At 70.5% G+C, this 13,568-nt stretch overlaps 1 protein-coding gene across 1 annotated transcript; it reads left to right on the top strand.

Moving 5' to 3' along the window:
- Positions 1 to 3,465: 3,465 nt before the first annotated feature.
- EMID1 (EMI domain containing 1) lies at positions 3,466 to 13,185 on the top strand. The gene is made up of 15 exons (XM_035556543.1): positions 3,466 to 3,581; positions 5,692 to 5,805; positions 5,902 to 6,005; positions 8,339 to 8,425; positions 8,524 to 8,585; positions 8,696 to 8,816; positions 9,314 to 9,412; positions 9,504 to 9,641; positions 9,898 to 9,984; positions 10,095 to 10,147; positions 10,252 to 10,305; positions 10,415 to 10,459; positions 10,560 to 10,604; positions 11,375 to 11,465; positions 13,064 to 13,185. Exons 1-15 carry the CDS (start codon positions 3,466 to 3,468, stop codon positions 13,183 to 13,185), a joined length of 1,338 nt encoding a protein of 445 aa, XP_035412436.1.
- Positions 13,186 to 13,568: the final 383 nt, after the last annotated feature.

Here is a 13,568-nt window from a genome sequence, read left to right as displayed (position 1 = left end):
CCTGGCCCCACGGTGCCCACGGTGCCCGGCAGCCCCGGTGCACGACAATCCCAGCACACAATAACCCTAGTGCACGGCACCCCCGGTTGCACGGCACCCGCCCGGTGCACCACAATCCCGGCGCACCGAACGAACCCCCCGGTGCACGACAATCCCGGTGCATGGTACCCCCAGTGCGTGGCACCCCCCCCCCCCCGGTGCACAGCACCCCCGGTGCGCGATGCCTCCGGTGCACCACAATCCCGGTGCACAGCACCCCCGGTGCGCTCTAACCCCCGGCGCGCGGTACCCCCGGTAACCCCCCGGCCGCCGCCGCCGCCCCCCCCCGGAGCCGCCCCCCCAGCCCCGCCATGGCCGCCGCCGCCGCCGCCCGGCCTCGCCCGCGCCCCCCCCCGCCGCTACCTCCGGCAGCCGCAGCCGCAGCGGGACCCGCAAACCGCACCGGGAGCGGCGGCGGCGGCGGCGGCGGGCGCGGGGCCGGGCGGCGGCAGCGCTCCGCCAGCGCCGGGCGGCCACGGGCACCGGCGGCGCGCACGGCCGCGCGGGCACCCGCGGCGGGGACACGCGCTGGGGAAGCGGGCACCCGCACCGGGGGCTGGGCGCTCTCGGCGGGGACCCCCCCCCCCCCCCCACCGCCACCCGTGACGGTGGCGCACGCGTGGGGTGCGGGGGGGTCCCCACCCGGGGGCCCCGTGCCGGGCGGGGGGTGATGGAGGGAGGGGGGGGGGAAACTGAGGCACGGTGGGGGGCTGTAGAGATCGGGGGGGTTGGGGACAGGTTGGGGACGGCGCGGTTGGGTGCCCACCGCCCCCTCCCACCCGCGTCCCTCCCGGTGCCGTCGCCCCGCGGCCGTGGGCTGGGCAGGGCTGGGCGCGGTGGCCTCGCAGTGCCACCTGGTGGCCTCGCGTGGGGGGGGTGACACCGGGGCTCCACGCGGGACCGGGGGGGTCGCGGGAGGCCGGGGGCAGCCGCGGGGCACGGTGGCACTGCACCTCCGCTGGCTGGGCTCGGAGCCCGGGTACCTGCCTGGGCCGTGGCATGGGGCCGTGGGGACATGGAGGTGGGGCATGGCATGGGGACGTGGGGACACGGAGCTGGGACATGGCACAGAGACACGGAGCTGGCACAGGAACAATGGGACATGAAGCTGGACCACGGCATGGGGGCATGGGAACACGGGGACATGGGGACATGGAGCCGGTATACGGCACGGGGACACAGAGCTGGGACGGGAACATGGCCTGGGGACGCAGAGCTGGGCATGGCACAGGGACGTGGATCTGGGCCATGGCATGGGGACATGGGGACCTGGAGCTGGGACGTGGCATGTGGCAATGGGACAGGAACATGGGGACCTGGAGCTGGACCAGGGAGCAGGGGGGACAAGCTGAGGGTCCCCAGAGCCCGCAGTCCCCCAGCACCCCATCCCCATCCCTTCAGGGGACGACGGGGACATCCCAGACCCAGGGCCACGTGCCACCGTGCGGTGTGTCACCTCCTGCCCACCCCGGGGGACCTGCAGGACGTCCGCCCCCGGCGTGTTTAGTCTGAGGAGGAGAGGGGTGACCTTCGTCTGCTCCGCACACCGCTGGGGTAAACAGTACGGCCCCGTCCTGACAGCGGGGACACGGGGACATGGGGACACGGGGACGCGGGGACATGGGGACGCAGGGACATGGGGACACGGGGACATGGGGACACGGGGACGCAGGGACACGGGGACGCAGGGACATGGGGACACGCCACGTGGCCGGGGGGGACGTGGGGACCCCCTGCCCCAAGCACCAACAGGGGGCTGGGGCTTTCTGCTGCCTCTGCAGGGATGTGGCCCCAAACAAACCTCAGGGCCTTGCACACACGTGTGCATGTATGCACAGACACGTATGCACACGCATGCACAGACACACACGCATGCACACATGCATGCATGCACACATGCACACTTGCATGCACATCCATGCACACACATCCATGAATGCACGTACATGCACACTCATGTGCGCACACACGCGTGCACGCACACAATTGCACACATACATGCACATACATGCAGGCACTTATAGTTGCATGCACGTTTGCACACATTTGCACCAACACGTATGCACACACACATGCATGCACACACACATGCACACACATGTGCACACCCGCACACACGCTGCCCATCCCCCCCCCGCACACACGCACACCAACGCCCCTGGCAGGGACCACCCATGCGCAGCGCCATCCGCACACGGCTGCTCCTTGCACACCCCCGGCACACGGACCACACACGTGCACACAGGCACGGCAGCGGAAGCGCAGCTGGGGCGACCCAGGCGCTCCGACATACATAGCCCCAGGCCAACATACACACACTGCTACCTGTATACAAACACCCGCCGGACGCACAAGCACACCTGCACGTGTGTGCACACACATGGGGACTGACGGCAGGAGCACACAGGGATACAGGGATGTTTGCACGGGGACACAGAGACGTGTAAATGCAGGCAAGCACCCAGGCACACACATGCACGCAGGCACACACGTGCACACACGCATACACGCATGTCTGCGTGCACAAAAAGTGCATGGATGTGCATGCACATGCATGCACATGTGCACACATATACACACACGCACACATGTACATGTGTACACACATGCTCACACGTTCGCATACATGTGCACGCATGCATATATACATGCACACACGCATATATACATGTACACAGGCGCACACAGAAATGCACGCACACCTGTGCACACACGCACACAAATGTGCACGCACATTCACACACATGTGTGCGCACACACGCGTGCACACCCCACGCCAAGCACCACGAGGCTGCTCCCACCCACGGACAGCCCCGCTCACACTGCACGGGGCCGGGGGTCTCCTGCCCCACACCTTCCCCCTCTGCTCTGAACCCCCCATCCATGAACCCCCCACCCCCCACGACCCCCCCATCCATGAACCCCCATATCCGTGAACCCCCCCCGTCCATAAACCCTCATCCATGAACCCCCCACGTCCATGAAGCCCCCACCCATGACCCCCCATCCATGACCCCCCATCCATGACCCCCCCCATACCCATGACTCCCCATCCGCGACCCCCTGTCCATGACCCCCCCATCCATGACCCCATATCCATGACCCCATATCCATGACCCCATACCCATGAACCCCCCCATATCCACGACCCCCCACCCACGACCCCCCCCAAGCCCCCTCCATCCACCCCCCCCCCGCCTCTCCCCCCCTCTCGACCCCCCACATCGCGCCCCCCCACATCGCGCCCCCCACGTCCGGCGGGGCGGAAGGCAGCGGCTGGGGGGGGGTCCCTTCCTCCCTCTTCCTCCCCCTTCCTCCCCCTTCCTCCTCCTCCTCCTCCTCCTCCTCTCGCTCCTCCCCGCGCCCCCGGTGCCCGGGCAGCGCCGCCCCCTCGGAGCGGGCCGGAGCGGGCCGGAGCGGAGCGGCATGGGGGGGCTCGCCGGGGGGCTCGGGCACCGCTGCCCGCCCCTGCCCCTGGCGCTGGGGCTCTGCTGCCTGCTGCTGCCCCCCGCCGCCGCCTCCTGGAGCCCCCAGCCCCGCAGGTACCGGGCACCGGGGGGGGGGGGACACCGGGGACCGGGCAGAGAAGCGCCCGGGGGGGGTGTCGGGACACGGGGGTGTTGGCACCGCGGGGGGGGGGGGTCCAGAGGGGGCAGGGGCTGCTTGGGGCTGGGGTGCTGCAGACCGAGGGGTGCTGGGGAGTACTGGGGCTTCCAGGGCTTACTGGGGGTGCTGGGGGGTACTGGGGGTTAGTGGGGCTGCTAGGGCTTACTGGGAATCCTGGGGTGGTGCTGGGGCATACTGGGGCTGGCAGGGCTTACTGGGGGTGCTGGGAGTGCTGGGAATGCTGGGGGGTACTGGGGCTGGCGGGGCTTACTGGGAGTGCTGGGGGGTACTGGGGCTTACCAGGGCTGGCATTGCTGCTGGGGTTACCAGAGCCACTAGGGCGCAAAGGTGCTCGGACACGCTGGGCTTGCTGGGGCTTACTGGGGGTAACTGGTTTTTACTAGGGGCAAACAGTCTTACTGGGGGTGACTGGGATTACTGGGGGCGACTGGGCTTGCTGGGGGTGCTCAGCGCTGGGGCTGGCGCGGGGCGAGTGGCCCCGTCCCCGAGGCCCTGCCCGTGCCAGGGGAGCGGAGGGGATCGGGGCGCCCCGGTGCCGGGGAGATGGGGGGGGGCTCTGGTCCCTGTCCCTGCAGTCCCTTTCCCGGGGGGGCGGCGGGGGGGTTGTTTACAGGAAATCTTTGGCGCTGGCCGTGTCTCCGGCACCGGATTGCCGGGACCTCCCGGTTCCGCTCGGCTCGGCGCGGCGACAGGCAGAAGCCACCTCATTTCCCCTTCCCTCCCGGCCAAGGCCAGGAACCCCCCGGCACCCCAACACCACCCCGGCGGGCCCCCCCGAGCCTCCCCCTCCATCCCACAGGGCCAGAGCCCCGCACACCCGGGCACGGGGCGGGGGGCACACGAGGCCGTGGGGTGCCGGCTCGGGCGCTCCGCCGGGAGCAGAGCCCGGGTGCGCTCGGCACACGAGTGGCAGCCCCGCAGCGGGTGGCCCGGGTCAGCCCAGGCCATGCGAGTGCTCGCACGCCCGGCCCGGCCTCGCCGCCGGCTCCTGCCCCGCTCCCGGGGGGGTTTCTCCCGCGCTGGCACCCGCCCCGCTCTCCGTGCCAGGCGAGACGGGCCAGGGCGCATCCCCGTTCCCGCGGCGCAGCCGGGGCTGGCACCGTCCCCAAACCGTGCCGTGCCTGCGCCCTGGCCGGCAGACAGAGACCCCCCCGCTCAGGTGCCGGGGGTGGTCGGGTTGGGTCCCATCCCATGTCCCCCCCCCAACCCCGGTGGCATTTGTCACCCCGGCGGTGTCACCGTGCGGCGGGGTCCGGGTTTGGCCACCGAGGCTCGGTGCTGTCGTGGCCCTGGCGCGGCGCCCGGCTGGGACGCTGCCCGGCCGGAAAGCCCTGTGCCACCCTGCTGTGCCCCCCCCCCCCCCCCGCCTCGGCATGTCCCAGACTATTGTGTCCCCCCCCCACCCCGCCGCCACCAGCTGCAGCCACCTCCTTCCCCGCAGGCCCCCGAAAAGCTCTTCTTTCCACCCAAAGTCGTGGTGCCTGCGGGGAGGGCGGCACCCACCTCCGGACTGGGGGACGCCAAGTGCCACCCGGCGTCGTTGTGGCACTCGTGTGTGTCCCCCCACCACTCGTGTGTCCCCCCCCACCCAGCCAGCATGGGGACATCGGGGACCCGAAGAAAGGCGCCTTTGTGTGGGGTGGGTGGGGGGCGCGGGGGGGCCCCCGCTCCAGGCGAGCCGGCGCCAGCGCGGGGTGGGTGGGAACGCGGCAGGAATGCGGGGCCCCCGCGTGCCCCATGGCCACAGAGGGTCCCCTCCGCGCCCCGTGGTGGCTGGGGGGGGCAGGGGGGGACACGTCCACCTCCGCAAGCTGGGGTGGCGTCTCCAGGAGGGAGCGGAGAGGTTGGGTGTCGCCGTGCCCGGTGCCACCATGTGCGGGGACAGCGTCTCACCGGGTCTCTGCCTGTCCCGGTGGCACACGGGGGTGCTTTTGGGGACAGCAGGGAGCGGGAGGGGGAGGGGGACACCAGCTCACGTCATCCCCGTGGTGGCACCGTCGGTGGCACCGTCGGCTTCTCTTGCAGCAACTGGTGCTCCTACGCGGTGACGAGGACGGTGTCGTGCCTGGTGCAGAACGGCACCTTCCTGCAGCGCGTCTTCCAGGGCTGCCGCTGGCCGCTGCCCTGCAGCGGGGGCAGGTGAGGGCCCCGCCGGGACCCGCGGCCCCCCCCCGGGGCTTGGTGGCAGCCGTGCCCACCGCGGGGGTGACGGTGGCACCCGCTCTGTGCCGGCAGCTACCGCGCCGTCGTCCGGCCCGCGTACAGGGTGGCCTTCAGGACGGTGACGGCGCTGGAGTGGAGGTGCTGCCCCGGGCACGTCGGGGCCACCTGCGAGGAAGGTGGGAGCAGGCACGGGGGCGGTCCCGGGCAGCCCCCCCATGGTTGGGTCCCATGGGTGTGAGTGGGGGCGGTGGGCACGTGTGTGTGTGTGTGGGGGGGGCAGATGGAGAGGTGGGTGTTCCTGGGGGGGGGTGGGGGGATGGAGAAATGATGGATGGGTGGGTGGGTGGGTGTTTCTTGAGGTGGGTGGATGGACGGACGGACAGATGGATGGATGGATGGACGGATGGACGGATGGTTGGTTGGACAGACAGACGGACAGACGGAGGGATGGATGGACGGATGGACGGATGGTTGGTTGGACAGACAGACGGACAGACGGAGGGATGGATGGGTGTTTGGATGGATGGACGGACAGGCGGATGGATGGTTGGTTGGACAGACAGACGGATGGTTGGATGGATGAATGGATGGAAAGACAGATGGATGCTCCTCTGGATGGGTGGCTGGACAGAAGGACAGGTGGATGTTCCTCTGGGTTGGTCAGTGGGTTGGTGAGTGGGCGGATGGACAGACGGACGGATGGATGGAAGGATCCTCCTCTGGGTGGATGGATGGAAAGACAGACGGATGGGAGGATGGATGGGAGGACAGATAGATGAATGGATGGATGGACACATGGATGCTCCTCCGGATGGACAGACGGACGGATGGATGGAAGGACGGATGGGTGGACGGGTGGGTGGGTGGATGGTTGGAAGGCCAGATGGCTGCTCCTCTGGATGGGCAGGCAGACGGATGGGTGGACAGACAGATGGAAGTGCCTGTGTGCGGATGAAGGGCTGGGTAACTGGATAGATGGACGGGAGGAGGGATGGTGGGAGAGACGGGCGGATGTTCCTGTGGGGGGGTGGACGGACGGACGGACGGACGGACGGGTGGACGTTGCTGTGGGGGGGTGGCTGGGCTGGTGAGTGGGTGGGCAGCTGAACCCCCAGCGGACCAGCGGACAGACGGACGGATGTACCTGTGCGAGTGGGTGGCTGGGGGGGGGGGGGGGGGAGAGATGGGGAGAGGTTCTGGTGGGTGGGTGGACGGACAGACGGACGGTTGGGTGGCTGTGCCCACGGACGGGGAAATGGAAAGGTGGGTGGGGGGGGGTGGGGGGGGGGGGTGGGCATGGATGTTGCTGTGTGCGGGTGGCTGCCTGCGGTGTGCCACAAGGGGACCTTGTCTGTCTGTCTGTCTGTCCGTCCGTCCGTCCGTCCCTCTGTGCGGGCAGCTGTGCCTGCGGGCAGCGAATGAATGGGTGCCAGCCCGTGCCACGGGTGGCCGTGCAGCTGCCAGCCTCGCCTTACCGGGGGGGGGGGGGGGGGGGGGGGGGGGGGGGGGGGGGAACGACGACACGGACACGGACACACAGAGGGGGGGGGGGACACAACGACACGCACACACGTCCCCAGCCCCAAAGCTGGGAGGGCGCCAGGGCCAGCGGGTGGCACGGGGAGGGGGATGGGGACACCCGGGGGGCCCAGAGCCAGCTGGGTGGCAGCAGCGGGGGGGTGATGGGGGGGGCCGCTCCTCCTCCTCCTCCTCCTCCTCCCCTGTCTCCTGCGTGCCTCTCCTCTCCCTCCCTCCCTCCCCTCGCCGCTGGCCGGGTGCCCCACATCTGGGCCCGCTTAGGGCGGCGCTGGCTGTCCCCTGCAGCCCTGGCGGTGGCCGTGCCTGGGTGTGGTGGCAGCTGGGGGGGGGGACGGGGGGGCCGGTCCTGCTCCAGAGCCCCCTCACCCTGCTGCGCCGGGCAGCCCCCAGCCGTGTCCCCAGATCCCCCCGGTTGGGACCCCACATTGGGTTGGGGATTGTGCGTGGTGCCCCCGCCCCTCCAAACCCAGCCCGAATGGGGTTTGGGGGGGGGGCTCAATGTGGGGGGGCTGGATTGGGGTACTGGGGGATTTGGGGGGGGTCTGCTTCACGACCAGCATCGGGACTGGGGAGATCTGGATGGGGGTCATGGGGGGGTTGGGGGGATGTGGCTCAGGGTTATGGGGGGGCTGGGGGGGGCTGGAGTGTGGCCATGGGGGGGGGGTTTGGGGGTCTGGCTCAGGGTTATGGGGTGGGCTGGGGGTTCTGGCTGGCCCTGCATGGGCTCAAGGGGAATCAGGCTCAGCGCCATGGGGGGGTTTGGGGGGGTCCTGGGCAAGGGCCGTGGCTGGGTTTGGGGCAGAAGCGGTGGCAGCCCTTGCAGCCCCCTCCCCAATTTGGGGTGACGCACAGCAGACTTTCCCAGCCCCCCCCATGGCCGCAGCATGTGTGTGTCTGTTTCGGGGGGGGGGGGGGGTCTCAGCGGAGGCGATGCCCACGGGGGGGGCCTGACACCCCCTCCCCTCGGCAGAGCCCCAAGCCTTCCTCGCGCTGCGGGACACCGTGCGCCCCAGCACCGCGCCGCGCCGGACCCCCCTGCGCCCCACGGCTTTCTCAGGTGGGTCCCCCGGTAACCCCCCCCCCCTCTGCTCCCCACCCCTCCCCGGGGGGGTTCTGGGCACCCCCCCGAGCCCTGCACCCCGCTCTCCTCCGCAGGGTGCCTGAACTGCAGCCATGTCGGGGAGCTGACGGCACGCCTGGCCACCCTGGAGGCGCAGGTGACCCCCCCCGGTGCCACCCCAGGGTGCCACCACCTCGCCCCCCCATGGTCACGGGAGCCCAGGGGGTGGCACCTCGCTGTCCCCAACGCTCCCCGTCTCGTTCGCAGGTGGCCCGGCTGTCGGTGGCCGAAGCCCCCCAGTCCCCAGCACCCAAAGGTGCCAGCAGGGGTCCGGACACCAGGCAGCTCTGGGGGTCCCCGGCTGCCCAGGGGAGCCCCGGGGATGAAGGTAGGGGGCTGCCCCACAGCCCACCGCGTCCCGGTGGCACCGGCGGTGACAATGCCACGTCCCCTGGTGGCAATGCCACCCGGCGGTGGCACCCGCTGGAGAAGAGCGCCCGGGTGCCATCGATATCCGTGGGTCCCCCTTGGTGGAGCCCCTCGCCCCCGGGGGGTCCCGGTGTGCCCCCCAGGCTGTCCCCAGGGATGGTGGGGACACGGAGGGACACGCGGGGACCAGGCCAGCCCCCCCCCGCCTGCTTCTGATCCAGGGCATCCCGGTCCGTGGGGCAGGGTGGGGGGCACCCAGGGGGTCCCACGGCACCAACACTGTCCTCCCCCACCCCAGGGGTCCCATGGGGCAGCGAGACGCAGCGGGGAGCCACCGTGGGGCGCGACGGTAAGTGGGGAGCTGGCACTGGGGGGGGACACATGGACACCCCCCCCGAGGAAACGGGGCGCAGGGCCCCGGGGTGCTCCCCTGAGGGTGCTGCTCCCCCCCCGCAGGCAGACCCGGCTCGCAGGGCCCCCCCGGCCCCAAGGGAGACGCAGGAGGACGGGGACCCTCGGGCGTTCCGGGGGTGAAGGGTCCCTCGGGGCCCCCAGGTAAGGGGGCATCCCCCAGCCTCCTGCTGTGTACCTGAGGGGGTCCACCTCCCCCCCCCCCAAATCTTCATCCTCCTCTTCCTCCCTGCAGGTCCCCCCGGCCCCCCGGGCCCCCCCGGCCGCGATGGAGCCAGGGGGCTCCCCGGGGAGAAGGGCTTACCCGGCCCCCCCGGCCCCCCCGGGCCACCCACCCCCGTGGGGCCAGCCATCCCCCGGCTCGCTGACCCACGTAAGGATGGGGTTTTTTGGGGGGGGGTCCTGGGGGGGCCCTGGGGGATGCTCCAGCCCCCCCAAAAGCCTGCTGTGGGTTCTCTGCTGTCTCGTATAAGGGTTGTGCTCTGCCTGTTGCTGCTCTCAGGGAGCTTGGAGGGGGGGGGGGGGTCCCTCCTCTTCTGGCCCACAGGGGTGGGGGGCACCTCCCTGGTGTGGGGTGGCTTGGCCGGGGGTGTCACTGCCTGCCCCCCCACCCCGCTGCTCTCCTGCAGGGGACCCGCTGCTCTCCAACACCTTCACCGAAGCGGCTGGGGGCATCATGGGCCCCATTGGCCCCCCCGGCCCCATGGGGCCGATGGGTGAGTTCACCCCTCCCCTCCCTGCAGCCCCCACATTTTTTTTGGGGGGGGTGTCACCGCGTTGGGACCAGACTGAGCCATGTGCCCCCGCTCCCTCCATCTCCTCACAGGACCCCCCGGCCCCCCAGGACCCATGGGGCTGCCCGGCCCTCCAGGCCCCGATGTAAGTGCTGGGAGCATTTTGGGAGGGGGGGGGGCATGGCTGGGCCTTGGGGTGCCCCCCGGGCACGTCCCGGTGCTGATGGCACCGCCGCTGTCATTGCACAGGGGAGAGCCGGGGCGCCCGGAGCCGTGGGTCCCCGCGGGGACAAAGGTGACAGGGTGAGTGCCGGGAGCTGGGGGGGGCCTCAGCCGGCACCCATGGGTGCCCCAACCCTGTCCCCCCCCCCAGCTCTGACCGGCTCTGTCCCCTGTCTGCCCCCCTCCACAGGGCCCCCAGGGACACCCGGGCAGCCGCGGCCAGGACGGGGCGCAGGTACGTGGCCCCCCCCGGGGGGGACGGGGCTGCGCTGGGGCGCGGGGGGCCCCCCCCTGCCCGCCCCCCTCTGCCAGTCCTTCTCCTTTCTGTGTTGCAGGGCGAGCCGGGCCCCAAGGGCGAGCCGGGCGACAAGGGCACATGGGTGAGTGCGGGACACCTGGGGGGGGCACAAATGTGCCCCGGGTTTGTGTCGTGGCCCTGGGACCCCAATAATGGCGTGGGGGGCCCCAAATGTGCCCTGTGTTTGTGCTGTGACCCTGGGACCCCAATAATGGCACGGGGGGCCCCAAATACTCCCCATGCTCGTGTGTCACCCCCAGGACCCCAATAATGGCACGGGGGTCCCCAAATGTGCCCCATGCTCATTTGGCACCCACTTCCCCCCCCCTACACACACACATATGGGTGCTGGGGTGCAGAGCCGTGCCCCCCCCCATGGCAGCGAGTCTGGGGGTGCCCCCCAGACCCACCCCCTTACCCCCCTCCCCTCTTTTCCTCTGCAGGGGGAGGGTTTACACCAGCTCCGCGAGGCTTTGAAGATTTTAGCGGAGAGGGTTTTAATCTTGGAAACAATGATTGGGCTCTATGGTGAGTAGGGGGGGGGGCGCAGGAGCCAGGCAGGGCTTGGGGACCCCCACTCGTGGGGGGCCGGGCACCACGGGGTCCCCCCCCGGTCTCCGTTTTGGGGCACGGCAGGTGCGCCCCCCCTGCACACGGGGACCCCACGGAGGTTGTGTGCCCCCCTGCAAGGGACCCCCCCACCCAAGGGACCCCACCACCACCCACACCCCTGGACCCACGGGGACGGGGGGAACCCCCCACATCCCCCTGGGGCCACGGGACCCCCCCCCGGGAGACCTGGCACCCCCAGGCCACGCACCGGCCCCCCGCTCTGCTCTCTCCCCCCCCCAGGCCCATAGCTTCCAGAGCCTCCTGCGGCAGCAGGCCCGGCTGGAGGTCCTGGCCAGGAGGGTCACCTTGCTGGAAGCCATCATCTGGCCAGGTAACGCCGCCCCCCCTGTGTCCCCCCCCGCCTCCTCCTCCCCTCCTCGCATGGGCCGGGGGCGCCGCGTCCCCCCGGGAGCGGGCCTGGAGCAAGGGGGGGGGGACGGGATGGGACGGCCGGGGCCCTGTGGCCTCCCCCGGCTCCTGGAGGCCGCGGAGAGATGTGAGGAGCCAGGAGGGGCTCTTTGGGCTGGGGGAGGTCCCCAGGGACCCCGGGGGGTCTCCCGAGGGACGAGGGAGGCCCTGGAGCTCCTCTCAAGCCAAGGGAGACCATGGAGGCCTTCTTGGGCCAAGGGAGGCCTTGGAGCTCCCCAAGGATCAAGGGAAACCCCTGAGGAGCAAAAGAGCCCTTGGAGCCTCTCTCAAACCAAGGGAGACCATGGAGACCCTCTTGGGTTGAAGCCTTGTGGCTCCATGAACCAAGGGAGACCTTGGGGCTCCTCATGGATCAAGGGAGACCCTTGAGGACCAAAAGAGCCCTTGGAGTCTCTCTCAAACCAAGGGAGACCATGGAGGGCCTCTTGGACTGAGGGAGACCTTTTAGCTCCTCTCTGACCCAGGGAGACCATGGAGACCCTCTTGGGTTGAAGCCTTGTGGCTCCATGAACCAAGGGAGACCTTGGAGCTCCCTGAGGACCGAGGGAGACCTTGGAGCTCCTCTTGGAGCCAGAGAGCCCCTCTCAAGCCAAGGGAGACCGTGGAGACACTCTTGGGTTGAAGGAGACCATGGAGCTCCCCAAGGATTCAGAGAGCCCCTGGAAACCTTCTTGGACCCAGGGAGACCATGGAGACCCTCTTGGACTGAGGGAGACCTGGAGTTCCCCAGGGACCAAGGGAGGCCTTAGAGCTCCTTTTGGAACACAGGAGCCCCTGGAGCCCCTCAAACCAAGGGGACCACGGAGACCCTCTTGGGTTGAGACCCTGGAGCTCCCTGAAGACCAAGGGAGACCTTGGAGCTCCTTCATCCGGAGACCATGGAGACCTTCTTGGACCAAGGGAGACCTTGTTGCTCCCCAGGGATCAAGGGAGACCCTCGAGAAGCAAAAGAGCCCTTGGAGCCCCTCTCAAACCAAGGGAGACCATGGAGACCCTCTTGGGTTGAGACCTTGGAGCTCCTTCATCCAAGGGAACCCTTGGAGCTCCCCAGGGACCCAGGGAGCGAGCCCCCAGTTCCCCCGGGACCAGGCTGACCCCGGAGCCAGGCTGCGCCCCCCTTCCCTTCCCCTCCCTCCGCCTCCCCCTTTCCAGCTGCGCTTTGCCGGGGGGGGGCTGCCCCCCGCCCCCACGGGCCAGCCGGGGGTGCCAGCCGGGTGCCAGCGGGGGGGTCCTGATCCCCCGGGCCCAACGCGGGGATGGGGACACCACGGGATGGGACAGGATGGGGGTGGCACTTGGGGCCAGCACTGTGCCACAATGGGGGGCGCCCAAGGAACCGTTATGGGGTCAGAGCCCACCTTGTGCCGTGGGGTGACCTGGTGACTGTGCCGGCATGGAGGGGGGGGGTCCCTGGGTGACATTTGGGGACGGGGAGGGGTCTCCGCCACCCTGCAGCCCCCCAGCCTCACCCCCCCTCTCTCTCTCCTTTCCTCCCCACAGAACCCGAGCCCGGTTCGGGCAGTGGGGGTCCGGCGGCGCCCGGCCCCCCCCGCGGCAGGCGCGGCCGCTCGACCCCAGCCCGCGGCGCAGCCCCCCGCCAGGACCCCCCCGGCGGGCCCTGATGGAGCGGGGGGGCCGGGTGTCACCCTGCCACGGGCACCGCTGTCCCCCCCCCGCGTCCCCGCTCCTCCCAGGGGGGTCTTGGTGCTAACCGGTGGCACCGCACCGGCCTGACCCCCCCTGCACGCCCCTTCCCCTCTGCCCCCCCCAGCTTCGGCCCCCGCTGCTTGCACCCCGCTGGGGGGGGCACGGGGTCCCCACCCCGGTGCTGAGGAGGGGACGTGGGTGTCCCCACGCCCCCCGCGCTCCGTCCTGGCTGCTTTGGGCGCCGCGAGGTCATTAAAGGTGTCCGCAGAACTGTCACCCGTGTCAGCCCCGTGTCACCCGTGTCGCCCCGTCGTGTCACCCATGTCACCCCCATGTCACCCCCCCCCTGTGGCGGGGG

Source organism: Cygnus atratus, chromosome 17 (assembly GCF_013377495.2).
Source record: "Cygnus atratus isolate AKBS03 ecotype Queensland, Australia chromosome 17, CAtr_DNAZoo_HiC_assembly, whole genome shotgun sequence".
In the NCBI taxonomy this organism is placed as follows: Eukaryota; Metazoa; Chordata; class Aves; order Anseriformes; family Anatidae; genus Cygnus; species Cygnus atratus.
This window is presented reverse-complemented; position numbering and strand designations above follow the sequence as displayed.